This window comes from Dendrobium catenatum, unplaced genomic scaffold (assembly GCF_001605985.2).
Source record: "Dendrobium catenatum unplaced genomic scaffold, ASM160598v2 original_scaffold_105874, whole genome shotgun sequence".
NCBI lineage: Eukaryota > Viridiplantae > Streptophyta > Magnoliopsida > Asparagales > Orchidaceae > Dendrobium > Dendrobium catenatum.
This window is the reverse complement of record NW_021424310.1, coordinates 272,383-290,721: the sequence shown is the minus strand read 5'-3', so window position 1 is coordinate 290,721 and position 18,339 is coordinate 272,383. Positions and strand designations below refer to the sequence as shown.

The 18,339-nt window shown below is 33.5% G+C and overlaps 1 protein-coding gene across 3 annotated transcripts in view; it reads right to left on the bottom strand.

The window, feature by feature from the left end:
* LOC110100151 (protein DEHYDRATION-INDUCED 19 homolog 2) overlaps positions 1-8,890 on the bottom strand; it is a 44,688-nt gene extending 35,798 nt beyond the window's left edge. The window contains exons 1-2 of one of the 3 annotated variants that reach the window (XM_028692026.1): positions 8,523-8,890; positions 8,291-8,436 (exon numbers count right to left, since the gene is read on the bottom strand). In XM_028692026.1, the coding sequence (XP_028547859.1) occupies positions 8,291-8,436; positions 8,523-8,595 (219 nt within the window). In that variant the 5' untranslated portion in view covers positions 8,596-8,890. The remainder of the gene's footprint in view (positions 1-8,290; positions 8,437-8,522) is intronic. The other 2 variants (XM_020827585.2, XM_020827580.2) reach the window with 2 other exon arrangements.
* Between the last annotated feature and the right edge of the window lie 9,449 nt (positions 8,891-18,339).

The following is an 18,339-nucleotide window of genomic DNA, read 5'->3' as shown; positions in this document are numbered from 1 at the left end:
ATTTAATTCAAGTGAAGAGTATTAAGGATGAAGATTGGAAAACTGATTTTATTAGAAGAGGATATTCAATAAAGGTGGATGAGATATTTTTCTAAACTTTTCAATGAAGATTATAAGAATGGGTTTGACTTTAGTGACCCTAGCACCCTAAATGAAAATATTTTTTTTTTCTTGGTGTATTAGTAAAACAAAAATTAGAGAGACTTTAAAAAAAATAATGTGAGGAAAAGTTGTTGGACCTATTGATATTCCAATAAAGGTGTGAAAATTCTTATGAGATGAAGGAATTTCTTGACTTACTAAACTTTTTAATATTATTTTGAAGACTAAAAAGATGTCAGATGAGTGGAGAATGAGTGTGTTGATCCATATTTTTAAGAATAAAGAAAATGCACAAGATTGTGTGAATTATAGAGGAATTATGTTAATGTGTCATATTTTAATGGAGCATAGGTTGCGGCGTGATACTAATGTTTCTCAAAATCAATTTGGATTCATGCCAGGTAGGTCTCTACTATGGAAGTTATAGATTTATTGAGAGATTTGACGGAGAAGTATAGAGAGAATAAAAATGATCGACATATGATATTGATTGATTTAGAGAAATCATATGATAAAGTTCCAAGAGAAGTTCTATGGCGAGTTCTAGAAGAAAAAGAGGTTAATAATGCTTATATTCAAGTCACTAAGGATATGTATGCAAGAGTTGTTAAGAGTCATGGATTTAGTTTGGGGATCGTGACTTTTTGCTTTAGTCATGTATGTTCTCATTAGATATTTGCAAGAGGTTGTACCCTGGCATATGCTTTTTGTTCATGATATTATTCTTGTTGATAAGACTAGAGAGGGAGTTGAAGGTAAACTTGAATTATAGAGGTCAACCTTAGAGTCTAAAGGCTTTCGTTTGAGTAGATCCAAAACTGAATATATGGAGTATACTTTTAGTAATAATAGATTTAATGGGGAGATTGTGACTTTGGGTGATCAAGTCATTAATAAGAGTACACGCTTTTGATATCTTGGATTTATTGTTCAGAGTGATGGTGAAATAAATGGGGACATTATTAGTCCCCCTCAAACTTAAGGGAAAATACCATAAGATGGTGGTTAGACCTGCAATGATTTATGGTGCAGACTATTGGCCATTTAAAAAGAAGTATAATATTAAGTTAAGTGGGTAGAGATGAGGATGCTCGGGTGGATGAGTGGCTTTACTCTTAGAGACAGAATACGAATTGAGCATATTCATGAAAAGTTTGGAGTAGCTCCAATTGAAGATAAGATTAGAGAGTCTCCTTAGATGGTTTGGTCGCATAAAATGGTGTCCTTCCGATGACCCGATTAGTAAAGTAGATGTATTATATCTGACTTATTTTTAAAAGGGTAGAGATAAACCTAAAAATTTTTGTTAGAAAATATTAGAAATGACCTTTCTTTGTTAGATTTAAATGAGAATTTAACTCACAAGACACAATGGAGAAAAAGGATTCATGTAGTCGACCCCACATAGTTGGATAAAGGCTTGATGTTGTTGTTGTATAGTTTATTTAGGATTTTCTTTGTAATTATTTGCTAGTTCAAATGTTTTTTAAAATTAAAACTTTGTTAGGATTTTTCTAAAATGATAAGAGATAAGTATAAAAGAGCAATGGAACATAGAAAAGAGCCAAAATGGAGACAATGTGGAAGTTGAAATTAGAAAGGAATGAGCAAAAATATATTTATCCAAATTGCAACTACCGTGAAAAAGTTATTAAAGTGGGTGTGTTAGAAAGAGCACCTTTTTATCTTGCACAAAAATGTTAAACTATGTGCCAAAGTTCCTAAAGAAGTGAAAAAAGAGATCCGCATATATATGAACAAGATGACTATATCAAAGCATTTGACACAGAAAATTTGGTGATGGAATTAATATGGAATCTTGTTATGAAAGTAAGCATAGCTGAAAAAATCCCTCTTTTTATTTCCACTAATGTCAAATAAAAGTGCAAGAGGGCCCATGGATCAATTTGGAGGATAACAAGCATCATGGTAAGAGGATAACTCGGAGGATATCTCCTGAGAATGCTGGAGAGGCAGGAAGGCGTGTTTACATGGATATTGGAAAGTTTAACATTTTATTTAATGTGGCAAACTCCACTTATTCTTTTTGCAGATGCTTATGGTTGAGGTCTGAAACTGTTGTCCATGAATGATTTGAGAACTTGGGTATTGAAGGAGGAATTGAACAATACTAAAAAGAAATTGAAGAAATTAGAAGGACTTGGAGTAAGATTGGAATGAATCATGTCTAATGGTTGATCTGATAATTGAACACTACTTTCTTAAAATCTATTGAAGCATCTGATCATGCCAAAGATGTAGAGTATATTTTTGGACTGCTTAACAGAGTGATAGATGAGATTGAAGACTATTGGGTGATACAAGTTGTGACATATAATGCTCGTGCTTATAGGGCAACTAGGAATAGTTTGATGGAGAGAAAACATTTGTCTAGGGCACATTGTGCCTCCCGCATAGATTTGATTTTTTTTAAAAAAAAACTTGGAGATTTATCATAGCACAAAAAAGTCTCGACCAAAGCAAAGAGAATAAGCAAAGTCATCTACAATTATTCTTAGGTTTATGCTTTGATGAAGAAATTTCATAAAAAAGAACTTATACGACCTGTCACAACTCAATTAATTATGGTCTGTTTGACTCTACAAAGCAGGTTGAAAGCTAGGCAATCTTTTGAGGCTATGTTCATGTCCGTAGTATGGCTTAACTATGCTTAGGCAAATAAAGCTGAGGGCAAAGAAATTAGGAAACGTATTCAAACTAAAAGATTTTGGCTAAATGTTACATATGAACAACAAGAAAACCATTGATTCAAGTTCTGAGGACGAAGGATGTAAAGAAAAAGCTAGCTATAGGATTCATTTATAATGTAATGGAGAATGGACGATACTAAAGACTTGATAGTCCATAACTTATAAGGAGATATGTCCAGGTATAAGTAGATTTGGGAAATCATTAATGAAAAGTGGGAGCTTCAACTCCACCATTTACAAATTGTTGGACATCATCGTAATTGTCAATTCCAATATGCTGAGAATAAGTCGACGAATCTTGAGATCAAATTAGGACTATACCATCTTATGAATAGGTTGATTGCTGACTCAACTAAGAGGGTGAATGCTTATATGCATTCTGTACTATTCAAGAATAAGAAAGATTTCTTTGGACTACAAAAAGACAAAGATACAGTTAAAAAATATGCTCTAAGTAATGTTTAATATTTATTGATTGAAATAAAGGACTCTCTCAACTCTAACTGCATATTTTTCTTTGAAATTTTACTCAATGGTGGATCCAATTTGGTGATGACATTTTAGAGCTATAGCCTTTTATTATTAAGATAATAAGATTTACATGTTCATTACCTGGATGTGAGCAAAATTGGATTAAATATAATCAAGTTCACAAGAAAAAATCAAAAATCGTCTAACAACCTCAAGAATTGACTCTTTGATATATATCTTATACAAAAAGAGAATGAAAGAAAAAAAAATGAAGAAAAGAAGTTCAAATGATGGAAAGGATCCCTTATTTTGTGAGTATATTCCATCAGATGATGAATAAGTCGTGGATGATGATAAAGGACTCACACCATCTGATTTGCAACAAAATCTAAACGTTCATTTTTTTTATGGGGAAATAAATAGGTCAAATATATCAAATACAAGCTAGCAATAAATAAAAAGAAAATATATCTATAAAAATTTTGACATATGATATTGTTTTAAATTTTAATAAACATTTTTTATTTCTTTTGATTATTCTTGATAAAGGAAGAGGAAGATAATTGAATTAAAGAGAAAGAATGAGAGAACTTGGACACAACTAAAGATGAGGTATCAAAGAAAGTTATTCATTATGATGATGATTATAATGAAGAAACCAAGATTGATGAGTGTGATGAAGACTTTTGATTAATTACTTATTATATTCTTGGTTGGATGTTGGACAATATGAGTAATAGAGATAAACTTATTCTGTTAAACTTATTTCTAATTGTTATATTTTGAATTGTTATGCTATAATCCATACTCCTTACTTTAATATGTTAAGTCACTTGATGTTTCAATAACACTTCTATTTTACACAATTTATTACTTGATACTTCGCTGCTGATGTAATTTGTCACTTGATATATATGCAGCATTGTACTGCTTAGTATGTTAAAAAAGTTAATATGCTATTTTTTTAATATATTAATAGGTTATGATGCCAATGTATTACTTCGTATCAATAATTTAACTTTACACATTTTTTTATTATGAAGCTTATCCTCAAAACACCTTGAGAATTATACCACACCTCACAGATGAAAAATGCCTAAATACCTAATTGAGCAATATTAAACCTCGATAAAACCATTAGTAGACAAACTTAATTATGGGTAGAAGGTTTCATAATGCTTACTTTTTTCATTTCTATTTATAAGAACTATTACGTGCTAGAAATTAGCAGCAATAGAGATCGAATTTTTATGTAAACTTTTCACAAAGATCTAATCTAACACAGATAACAAAAAAGAATGAAGTATACACCAGAATTTTTATGTGAAAAATCTAAAAAGGGGGAAAATCAAAAAATCCAACCCATATGAAAAGATCCACTGTGTAGATGCGTTCCAAAAACTGCTCTCCCCCTCAAAGATGATGGGATTACAAGTTTGCATTTTTATAGATATGAGGGAGAATATTGAAAATGTAATAATTATATGATGTTCATGATGGTTAGATAATGGAAGTCACAAAACTACAATTAAAACATGGTGGTCGAATGAGAGCAACTGAGTGATGCTAGCAATCAAGTGATAGTGTTCGGAGGTCAAATGATGGCAATCAAGTGACAAACGAATGACATAGTTGGGAGATGGAAGTCAGACAATGGTTATTAGGCTATAATGCACCGACACTTCTCCTCAAAGAGGTACGTAGCGTATGACACATATCGAACGCGTACGTATCAGACAAGTTGAAGACATGTCAGATTAAACAATATTGAAATAAATTGGACATGAGTTTTAAATATTTTATGAAAATTTTTTAATATAATTTCTTCTATTTTAAATTTTTAGTTAATAAAAAATGAAACTAAATTTCTTATTTTCTCTCAACAGTCCCAAATCAATTGTCTGCACTCAATATCGCATTAACCAAACATTTCCATTTTCATGTCTCTCTAGTATATGGCGACTAGGGTTTCACAATAATGCCTGATGCCATTGCAGCATCAACTTTGATCGATGACACAACATTAATGTTTCAAAACCATCTCAAAATCAAAATTTGGAGCCAATAATTTCTACACCCAAAATCAGGCTCTTGTGCCGTCTTGACATTTTATCTTTATCTAACATCATCTCAATATAGACAACCGATGTCGTCTCGACATTGACACTCGATGTTCAACTAATGATATCATTATCGTCTCCCCTCTTGATGCTTGAAACAGAACATTAATACCCAACTCTCGCATCTTAATGGAAATCATTTTAAGCACACATCCTAGTTAAATGATTTATTAATTCTCAATTATTCATAATATTTTATTTATTCAATTTCTATACAATATTTTTAAGATATCAAAGTAATAATATAACATCCAACCCAAGTCCGTGTCTTATATTTTTTTTACTTGTGTCCCGCGTCCATGTCGTGTCATATCAGTGTCATCATTTCCATGTTTGTGCACCGTAATTGTCAGGCGATAGAGACTAAGAGATAGTGGGGAATGATGACAATTGACTGATGGTATTCAGATAATGATAGCTAAACAAAAGTGATCGGTGGTCAAAAGATGGTACTCAATCAATGGCTAGATGATGAGAGTCAAAAGATGGCAGTCAAATAATGACAATTATGTGACAACAATGTCTAGTGGTGATCATTAGCCTCGAATGTCAAATAATAGAGCTCTAAAGTTCTTCAAATCTCCAAGTTCTCTCCCAACTCAAGTCAATGTCACTTTCATATAAAATTTGAGGTATATTTATAGTACCTTTAGGGTGGGCATTTTGATAAATTTAGCCAATATCGTATAACTCTATTGGATGACCCATGTCAAATCATTTGATAATAGATCATTATTCAACATTTAAGTACTTTAATGATCTTAGAATCAAGTGATCTTGGGTTTGTTGATTTATCTCATCGAGCTGTTTGTTTTGATTTGACCATAAGCATGCAAGACTCAGAGACTATTTCATCCTCCAAATAATGTCCCAAAGTTTTTTAATATCTTTCAAGTGATTGATTTATGCTCATTTGGACTCAGCTAGGATCACCTTTGGTTTTCTTTGATTGGTCTTGTCAAGACACTCAATTTGACTACAAGTTTATTGACATCGAACTATGGATGATTCTGAATTTAATTATGAAAATTATCAATATAAAAATTGTATCAAGATTCGTGTTGATCAAAGTAAATTTTTTTAAGACATATCAATAGCATTTTTTATTTAAACTAGATGAACAAATGGTATTTAAACAACATTTGACAAGGGCCTAATCATCCCCTTCATGTTCCATTTGTGCATTAGTTTAACCTTTGCTATGATTAGCCATGCCAAGGCATATTAATATATTTTGCATTACCTTGTGCTCGATAAACGGTCCTTCATTGCTTTCTCTAAGATGTCAATTTCCACTATAGCCATCTTAATCTTACATGCACTCGTCTTGATATTTCATAAGCATGACCCATTGCAAACAAAATGTTTGAACCATATTTATAACCCATTAAACCCGCAAATACATTAACTTGACCATTCGCATAGCTATTTGTTAAATTTTCAGTGTCATGCCAAATGATACTAACTAACAAATCTAAAAGCTAAAATTTTAAATTTAGGACCAAGAATGCATTCTATAATTTAAAGCCCATCTCACATTGAAAATTCTAATGAATATGCTCACCATAAGTTTGTTGTATTAAATAATTAACAAAACCTCAACATCTCATGTTAAATCTAGTAATTAACCTAAAGGATATTCTTATAATTAAATAGCAGATTTATACTGAAGCACATTGCACTAATCACTTATCAAGAAAATTACTTTGGTCGCTTCTATTTGTTTTGACAATCATGTTCTAGTCATACCAGTATGTATTTCTACTCTTCAGTGGAATACATCAAAGACGTGTAGCTGAAATCAACTGATGATTTATCCATTTAAAAATTGAATAGTGAAACAATATCTAATTGACATTCTAACTTTCTTGTCCACCAATTGTAGAAATATATAGGGGGGGGGCATGCTTTGTGTTTATTTAATCAATTTCGAACCAAAATGAATTAATATTGCTTGAAAATATTAAAAGCATGGCATTTCTCTAGAATATTCATAAAGTATGAAATCTACATGTTAAGGAATAAAGAATATTAGCTCCTATTTGAAATTGAAATTTTCTTAACAACAAAGAATAAAAGTTTAATATTTTTTCAGGCTTAACCATGTAGGCCATTCCAATCCATCACCATTACTTATAGTCAGTGCTCTATCCAAGCCATTCAACTATAAAGCTAAAAAAAACGAGAACACTAAAAACGAGCATGCAAAAACAATGTGGATTTTTGCGTAAGTATCGGCATCTTTCATTCAGGTAAAAGTAGTAATGTACTAGTAAAAGATCAAACAGTACTACTAGCTGAAAAAAAAAAGTTCAGTAATAAACTACTTCTCTTTCATAAGGTACGATTCAAGAAGTATGTCCTAACACAATTCAACTTTTACATGCTCCCAGGGCTGGAAAAAAGAAGTCTCTATTGCAATCAAGAGAGCCACACAAAAAAGTTAAAAATCACACTTCCACTCTTTACCATAAAATCAAACCAACCCTAAAAAATCAAGGTACTTCTAAAAGCGCCACCATGATGCAAGTGAAAAAACGAAGGAACCAGTAAAGAAGCTCAAACCAGATAAAGGTATCGACCTTTAGTTGAAGGAAAAAACAAAACAAGGGACGAGGCCTGTCTACAAAAGAAAATGGCACAAGGAACATACTGCAATTGGATTTCTCCCAGGGCTTCATGCAAAGAAATTCTTATGAAAATTCCTCCAAGTTTCAAAAGAGAATATTTTACCAGTAAGGTAAATAAGGTGAATAAGGATACCTAAACACTTAGCACTTCCAACTAAAACAAGCAAAGGCCAACATGCTCCAAATAAACATATGATGCCATCAATTACACAAGCTCAACAAAATTCCATAAACTTAGATAAGTACAAACTATTACCCCGTTCTTTGCCTCAAATGGATGATCATCGTCAATATGACAGCAGAGACCAACGATATCAAAATCCTCGTCACATAACGGACAGGGGAACTCCGGCCTCCACTCGTCCTCGTCCCCTTCCATCTCCTCGAACCCCAGGTACTGATCTACAAACTCAAACAAAACCAATAAAAATCTCTTCTAAAAAAAACAGAGCAGTGCGTTAAATCAATCTAATTGATCAGAAACCCGCCATATCGCGATTGCAAGGTCGACTGGTGTCGCTTCGATGCCGCCGATATCCTGCTCCACGAATCGGAATCCATCGCCTCCACTCCGAAAAAAAGCCCTAACTCAGCTCTCCTCTACCCACGCTAATGGTGGATGTTGTATTCTTCAACAAACTATCTGCCTCGAGTAATACTGAGTCAGAAAGAGATAGAGAGGAGTGAGAGAGATTCTTTTCTCGGAACTCGCTCAAATAACAGTACAGCGTGTGAAAGAACTCGAAAGTGGGAGAAGGAGAGAGAGAGAGGTTCTTGAGGACTGACGAGGAAGAAGATCAGCATAGAACAGCCGACCAGTTAGTGGCCGGTGGGTGACGGCGTTACTATCCAATGTTTCCGCATAATCAAATCTATGCGGATTAAAGGCTCTGTCATTCAGCTATTGATCAGAATGGACGGTGCTGATTATTTTGTTTTTGGGAAAAATTAATGGACGGTAATGATACTTTCACGAGTTAGACAAATGATGGACCAATGTGAACGGAATAATAATTATGTCCCGATATATTTTCATATAAATTATGTTTGAACAAATTTCATAATAACAAATTTATTTTATAATTAATGTTATAAATAAAACTTAGGGCATCTCCAACGAGCAAATGTTATTCACATATCGTCTATTTGTAATTAACACAAGTCTCCATCTAAACAACAAAAACGTATTTTTCATTTTCTTTTCACTAGAGCAGTATGACACTAATATTGGTGTTGTACTGTTCAAAACAATAAAATGATGTTCAGTTAGCCTTTCAATTTGACATAAATTTAAGGCATCTCCAATCGAGCAAAATGTCATTCGTCTGTCACATATTTGTAACTATCATAAGTCTCTACCTAAACAACAAACAGAAACGTATTTTCCATTTTCTTTCCACTGTGAGCAGTGTGACGCTAACATTGACGTCATACTATTCAAAACATAAAAATGATGTTTGGTTTGTCGTTCAGTTGGACATAAATTTTAGAGCATCTCCAATTGTGCAGAATGTAATTCGCCTCTCGCATATCTGTAATTATCATGAGTCTCCACCCAAACACCAAACAGAACCGTATTTTGCATTTTCTCTCTCCTGTGAGCAGTATGATGCCAATTGAAAGTTCGTCGGGGATGTTAGGCCCTTATGAACTAGTTACAAGGCTAACCAAGAGAGGGGGTGAATTGGTATTTAAAAATTTCTCCAAACAAAATCACAAACACGACCAAACAATCACCACAGAAATTAAAGTGATGAAATTAAATGCGAAAGAATAATAAGAAAGAACACACCATATTTTATAGTGGTTCGGTCAACTTGACCTACGTCCACTCCCCGGAGCCTCTCCTCCGGGTATTATACTAAACTCAGTGTCTCTCCTTTTGCCTCCACAGCAAGGCTGAGAAGCCCGTACAAAAACTCATTTCCACCAACCCAGGTGAGGCAGAGAACCCAACTCCTTTTTCTTCCTCCTGAAGCAGGCAGAAAACTCAACTCCTTTTGCTTCCTCCTGAAGTAGACCTCTCTCGAACCTCCAAGGAACCAGAGACGACGACCGAAGAAGACGACTTGGATTCTTGCTTGGAGCAACCTTTATAAAACCCCACACAAAGTCCTCTCTCTCTCTCCCCCTTGCTCTCCCTCTCCTTTTGGCTCTCTCAGGTCATGACAGCAGCAAAAGATCTCCTCTTGAGAAAATAAGAGATCTTTTATACAAGGGCTCCAATTTTATCCTAATTTACAACTAATCGTCAAATATCGTCCAGGATGATCGACCGATCATCCAGTACGATCAGTTCAAATTTAGCACAATCAGCCAGGATGATTTGGAAGAGTATGGACGATTAGAAAGTTTATTTATTCATATCATCTAGAATGATAATATATCGTCATGTACTTTTAGTTCAATTCGTCGAATATTATCCATATCCTTGCCCTGGATGGATGTCTGGACAATGAAAAAGTAACTTGATCATCCGGGCCAATTAGTACAAAAAGGCACATATCATCCAGCATATCGCCCTGGATGGATGTCTGGATAATGAAAAAATAACTAGATCGTCCAGGCCGATCTCACGATCGTCCGGGATAATTAGTATAAAATATCACATATCGGCCAGAACATCGCCCTGAATGGAGTCAGGCCAATTATGGATCATCCAGAAAGAACTAAGATTTGTTAACTGATCATCCTGGATGATCCTGGGATCATCTAGGACGATATGATCGAGCAATTAAACCTTAATGTCTTTCCTTAAATATCAAACTAATTTAGGCATAATTATTGTGCATTGTCCAAGACGATGTATTGGATGATGTCCAAAAATAAAACATGCCTAAAAGGGTTTGGCGGCTAATTCTTTTTTATTTACTCCCATTATCCTTGACGATGATAATATCGTCCAGGATGATTTGCTTAATTGCGATTACCTTAACCAGAATATCTTAATTATGATTTCTATTTTTAACTAATCATCCAGAACGAATTGGGATCATCCCGGATGATATGATCGAAAATAGAAAACTCTAAAACAGTCATAATTTTCCCTCAAGTGTGTGTGTGCAATGTTACATAGCATCAGAACCCATATTATTATAAAGGACTCAAGAAAAGGTAAAAAGCCATTACAGATTGACTCACCCTTAGTTTACTCAATCTTGAGCTGGCTTGATTTGCACTCGACCTTATGGACCTGAAACGTTAGTAGGCAAGGCAGTCGTAGAAAAATAGAAGTAACAAAAATGTTTACTATCATCAAAATTATATTTTTTGAAATCAGATTCGCAATAATCTCCCCCTTTTTAATGATGACAAACAAAAATAATTTAAACAGTTCAATTGAAATATCACAAACAATTAGTATAAATTAAGAAGTTCAAATTTTACGAAAAAAAATAAATATAATACAACTAAGCAGCGTAAAATAGTACAATTACTCCCCCTTTTGACATCACAAAAAGGATAAGGGAATAAAATAAAAAAAATATAAACTACTAAAAAGAATAAAGTACATCACAGAAAAAATAACACTAGAAAATAAACTACAAGTAGGATGGCCCCTGATCATTCGAAGGTGGTGGTGGTGGTGGCTAAAAGTAGCAAACTGCTGCCCAAACCAGGTTATATCTTGGTTGTTCTGGCGCTGCTGGTGAGCCATGTAAGAGTCAAACAGAGCAACATCCTCCGCATGTTGTTGCTCCTGTGTAGAAACGTAGGACTCGAACTATGCCTCCCACTGGTCGAACCGCTCCACCAGCTGAGAGTGCGTGTGGAGCGGAGCAGGTAGAGGAACAAGTGTAGTAGCTGCCTCCTCTACTCCCTCAGCTACGTCGTGCTGTAGGTGGAGATGAGTACTGTGAAGAACTTGAAAAGAGTTATTGGTGCAGAAGGCTGTCTGAAAGTTTGGAGGGGCTGGACATTGAAGGTTGTATTTGGATTCCAAGACATAAGCTATGATGTGTCTGAGGGCAAGGTTAGTCTTCCTCCTATGTCCTAGATCCCTAATGTTTGTGAGGTACTCAATGTAATGGAAAATCAAATTAGTCACATTAAACTTGTGATGAGCCATGATATAGAAAGTAGTGATTGAAAGGATTGGAGTAATATGAACACAATCACCGGCTTTCGGAAGTACTGAAGTATGAATAACATGTTGGATTATCCTAGCATCTTTGAGTAAGCTGCTAGACTCTCCAACATGATAAGAGACAGTTGTGTTCCTTATAAAGTGATTGGCCGGAGCCCAGTTAAAATAGGGGTCTTGAGACAAGAGGTGAAGCTTATCTCCTAAGGTGGACAATTGTAAGAGCTCGTGATAATCTTGATACATGATCTCAACAGGACGCTTATTAATATAAGACTGGAGTGCAGTGAAGTAGGAGTTGATTCTGAGGCTAGCAAAAAACTCGAAAAGCATTTCATAGTTAAAAGAAACGGCAAGCATAAGGATAAAAGTTAGAGAGGTGTGCGCAAAAAGGTCGAGCATAAGATAAGAAAGCATACTCGGGTTGATACTCTAAGATAAGGTGATCCCAACTGTCTTGTAATGGAGATAGGCGGCTTGGTCAGCCACCTCAATGAAACGAGGGTTAAGGTTTGCCCTCGAGGAACTTCCAGCAGGCATACGAGAACGTTTGCCATCAGCCATGAGCACGAAGAATAGATAAATAGTGAAAGCAATGATGAATGGAGAATACTTGGGTGAGAAAAAATGTTTCCAATCCTCAGTTTAAAATGATCGCAGAATCATCCAGGACGATCATGTGAAATAATTACGTCCGAGACGATTGGTTAAAAAAGCGATAATATCATCCAAGACAATCAGACATTGTCCATGACGATAAGACACAAACGATCGCCCCGAGAACTCATGCCGGATTACCATTGAAAAAGTATATCATCCGGGATGATTAGGTGGATCATCCAGGATGATCGATAATAATTGATCGTACCGGCCAAAATAAAAACATGTATCAAATTTTGCCACGTGGATCGTCTAGGACAGATAGGTGGATCGTCTAGGATGATCACCAATAATTGAGCAGAAGTAGTGAAGACCTTCCAGGACGATTATAAATAATTGAAGCAGAAGACGATCATATCGTTCATGACGATATAAATATTGTCTATGATGATGTGACCAAATATTGAAAATTTGGAAATGGATGGTGATGATCAGAGAAGATCCAAAAATAAAAAAAATAATAATAATAAAAGATAAAAATAAAATATGAAAAAGACAATAAAAAAAGATAAAAGGAATGAAAACAAAGTTTTTTTTTGTTTAATCAAAGCACGAATATGATAAATTCTCCATGTGATTGAATTAAAAATTTATAAGAGAGTTAACATCACAAAATTCAAAAAATGGTAGAATAGCCGATCTTGTTAGCCCTAGCTCGGACTTCTCTTAGGATAAATCGTCTTTTAAAAATAAAAGACCTAACTCAGAAAAATCAATTGGATAAGAAAAAAAGATATGTTCCGGAAAAATATCTTATAAAATAATATACCAAAATAATTTTTCACAATTACAAAATTCAAAATCAAGCCTTTGAAAATATCAAGTGACACATGAATTCTTCTAAGATTTAAAAGCTTGAAAGAGAAGGAAGCTTGCCTTTTGTGAGCTCATTTTATGTCTCTTGTCAATTGATCGACGCACTTATGCATTTTTTAATTTTTGATATACTTTGTATATCTTTCAATTTTTTTGCGGTCAATGCGCATCTTTTCATTTTTTTTTCTCTTTGGGGCTCATTTTATGCCCTTGACATTTTTACAAGCAAGATCTATTTTGAAACTCTTAAATACTCTCAATTGAGAGTATATCTTCCAGATATTAGAGAAGAAAAACTCATTCTTTAATATAAGGAAGAATAAATCACAAAATAGAATCAAATTTATATGATAAATGCAATGACAAGATTACGAAAGTTTGAAAGTAATATAAAGACTTTGAACATTATATATATAAGACATATTATTGTAGCAAGATAGAAAAGATCTTAATCGCAAAGTGTATTTATTAATTTGAAATAAACTTTTATTTAGAAAAAAAATTACACCGCTAAAAGAGGTTAAAGGAAGGAAAACAATCAACTGTGTTTCTCCCTTTAACTGATTTAGAGATGTCAGACATTGACTACAAATTTTCAAAAACAAAATACAATGCATAAAATATCATTTTAGCTATGACCAAAAAGAAAAAAACAAAAGAAGAACATCAGAGATGAAAACACTTCAAAATAACATCAAATAAAAAATCAACACACAAAATAAAAAAAATGAATAGAAAATAATAATGATCAATAGATCACAAACCATACATATTAGAATTTATTAAGCAAAAAGTTCATGCAATTATGTGTCACAAGCCTCCGTTGTTCAGTTATCACATGCTCTCATAAGGCCTTTTGTGAGAGTAAGTCTATAAAATTATCAAACATCATATTTAAAAACCTAATAAAGTTTGGGCCCCTTCTTATGAACAGAAGAAAGCGATGCATGTGTGTTATGATGTGAATCATACAATTTTGGTCTTCACACCCAATATGTACTACGGTGAACAGTGCAAATGTGTGAAATGTGTTATAGTATGCCACATGAAAATATCTAACACCAGAGAAAAGGTTTACTAATTTATTCAGACTATATTGCATTTTCCTAGGTTTTAAAACTTTTAGATCAGATGTGAGTGTTGTCCAATTTTCCTCAAGTGATTTTAATTCAACTTTAAACCTCAAGTTAACACTTTCTAAAATGATATTATTAACTCTCAAGTATTTCTCCCTATGCTCATATTCATCAATATATATTTTAAAATTAGTCTCAAGTGAGGTGTAGGATACTTTCAATGAATCATACTCAATGACCAACTCATAATACTTTTTATTTAACTCATTAAGTAATAACATATGATTGCTATCAATTTTTGCGTGATCTTTAAAAATAACTTCATGCTCTTTTTACAAATTTAAAAACTCCAATTTCAAACTAACATGTGATTTCTTAAGTTTCCTATATTATGCATTTATTTTCTCACAAACTTCAAGTAATGATTCGTAGCTTAGTTCACATACCTCTTCTTGATCAGACTGACCAAGATGATCACCGGCCGTTCAAGCACAAGTTTGTTGTCTCCTCCTCAGTTTCAGTCTTAGAGGAGTCAGATATAGAATCACCCTTCTCCTTGTTTGAGTGATTCTTAAGTGTAGGACAATTAGCTTTGATATGTCTAGACTTCATGTATTCAAAATAAACAACATTAAAATAACTTTTAAATTTTTTGCTACCCTTACCTTTATTCTGCTTCTGATGGTGCTAGTGATTCTTCCTTAGAAACTTTTTGAATTACAAGTGATTAAGGCAACATCATCGCTTTCAGACTCAGAAGAATCAATATTTGTGTCGTTGGCCTTCAGCACCACAATCTTCTTATATTTTCGCTCACATGCATCAAGTTGTCTTTGGTTCACTCCTTGCTTGTAAACAATGAGTGACATAAGTAAGTTATCAACATAATAAGTATTGAAATCCTTATATTCAGTAATTACAGTAATCTTAGCATTAAAGGAAGAAGACAAGCATCTCAAAATTTTATTATCTCTTTCATAGTTAGTTAGCTCTCTTCATAAGGCATGCAATGAGGTGATAATTTGAGTAAACATAATATACATGTAAGAAATCCATTTAGAAGGTTTCATACAAAAAAGTTCGTAATCATATAATAAAATATTCAACCTAGATTGCTTAACTTCATTAGTTTCATCATAAGTAATACACAATCTATCTCAAATTTCTTTACCAGTAGAACAAGTTGAAACACGTATATAATCTTCATATTTGAAAGCATGGAAAAAATAGCTCAAGCATTTTGCATTTAGTTGTGTTAAATTTCCTATCATCAAAAGTCCATTCAATAAAAGAAAGTTCAGTTTTAATGCCATTAACTTTACATGACAGAGGTGAATAATCATCCTTAACAAGCATCCACATGCGATAGTCAATCGATTATAAAAATATAGGCATGCGAGTTTTCCAAACATTAAAAGGAATATTGTCAAAAAAATGTGGTTGGATAATATAATACCCTTCCACAGTATTACGATTACCAAAGTTAGCTATTGATCAAAATTTAAAACTTTTCAAATACTCATTTTTATGAATCCCACTCTGATACCACTTAAAAGATCGTCAAGAATGTTAGGCCCTTATGAAATAGTCCCAAGGTTAACCAAGTGGTGGGTGACTTTGTATTTAAAAATATCTCCAAACAAAATCACAAATATAACCAAACAATCACCACAGAAATTAAAGTGTTGAAATTAAATGTAGAAGAATAATAAGAAAGAATACACTAGATTTTATAGTGGTTCAGTCAACTTAACCTACGTCCACTCCTTAGAGCCTCTCCTCCGGGTATTGCACTAAACTCAGTGTCTCTCTTTTTGCCTCCACAATAAGATGGAAAAGCCCGTACAAAAACTCCTTTCCACCAACCCTGATGAGGCAGAGAACCCAACTCCTTTTACTTCCTCCTGAAGTAGGCAGAGAACCAAACTCCTTTTGCTTCCTACTGAAGCAAGCAGAGAACCCAACTTCTTTTGCTTTCTCCTGAAACAGGTAGAGAACCTCGATCAATTTATGAAGTATACCTCTCTCAAACCTCCAAGGAACTAGAGACGATGAGAGGAGAAGACAACTTGGATCCTTGCTTGGAGAAACCTTTATGAAACCCCTCATAAACTCCCCCTCACAAGATCCTCCCTCTCTTGCTCTCCCTCTCCTCTTAGCTCTCTTAGGTCAGGACATCAGCAAAAGATCTCCTCTTGAGAAAATAAGAGATATTTTAAACAATGGCTCCAAATTTGTCATAATTTGCAACTAATCATCAAATATCGTCCGGGTCGATCGACCGAACATTCCATACAATCAGTTCAAATTTAACACAATCAGCTATAATGATTTGGGAGAGTCTGAACGATTAAAATGTTTATTTATTCAGATCATCCAGGACAATAATATATTATCTTAAACAATTAGTTCAATTCATTGAATATCGTCCAGATCATTGCCCTGGATGGATGTCTGGAGGATGAAAAAAGTAACTTAATCATCTGGGATGATCTCACGATCATTTGGGCTAATCAATACAAAAAGGCATATATCGTCTAGAATATTGCCCTAGATGGATATCTTAAAAAATAACTAGATTATTTGATCTCACAATCGATCGGGATGATTATTATAAATCATCACATATCAGCCAAAACATCGCCATAGATGGAGCCAAGCCAATTATAGAGCGTCCAGGAAGAACTAAGGTTTGTTAACTAATCGTCTAGGATGATATGATCGAGTAATTAAATATTAATTACTTTCCTTAATTACAAAACTAATTTAGGCATAATTTTAGTACATCGTCTAGAACGATGTCCAAAAATAAAATATGCTTAAAAGGATTTGGCTGCTGATTCTATCTGATTTGATGCTATCGTTCTGAACTATGATAATATCATCCATGATGATTTACTTATTTGCAGTTGCCTTAACCAGGATGCCCTAATTAGGGTTTTTATTTTTAACTGATAATCCAAAACAATTTTAGATCGTCCTGGATGATATGATCAAAAACAAAATACTCTAAAACTGTTAGAATTTTTCCCCCAAGTGTGCAAGGTTACTTAGGATCATGACCTACATTGTTACAAATGACCAAAGCTTTAAAAACTGGATCGGATCGGACGGTTCGACCGTGAATCGGGCACAATACCGATCCGATTTAGTCTTAAAATTGCTTCTGCGTTGAACCGGACTGAACCGGTCAGAACTGCCAGTTCAACCGAGAAATCGGTGAACCGGCTCCTGTTATTTTGAACCGGCCAGTTCAAATCCAACAAATTTTAAATGTTTTTTAAATTAATTAATTAATATATATTTAAAACATTTAATATAAATTATAATACATTTCTTATTACAAATATTTGCTCTCAAACTAATATTAAATATCTTTATATGACCCCACCACTCCATGTGAACAATTCATGCAAGGAAACTCAAAACTCTGTAATATATAAATAATAACAAGAAAGTGTTTTCAAGAGATGTGGGACTAAATAAAAGAGTTGATGTGTGTATGAGTTCATAACATATATAATGCCTATAAAATTTATTTTTAAATAGATTTTTTATGTGAATGATAATTATTTATTAATTAATAATAAAAATTTATTTATTTATACATTATAAAAAATAATTTATCACTAATAATTTTATATATTTATTAATGATTTTAGATATTAA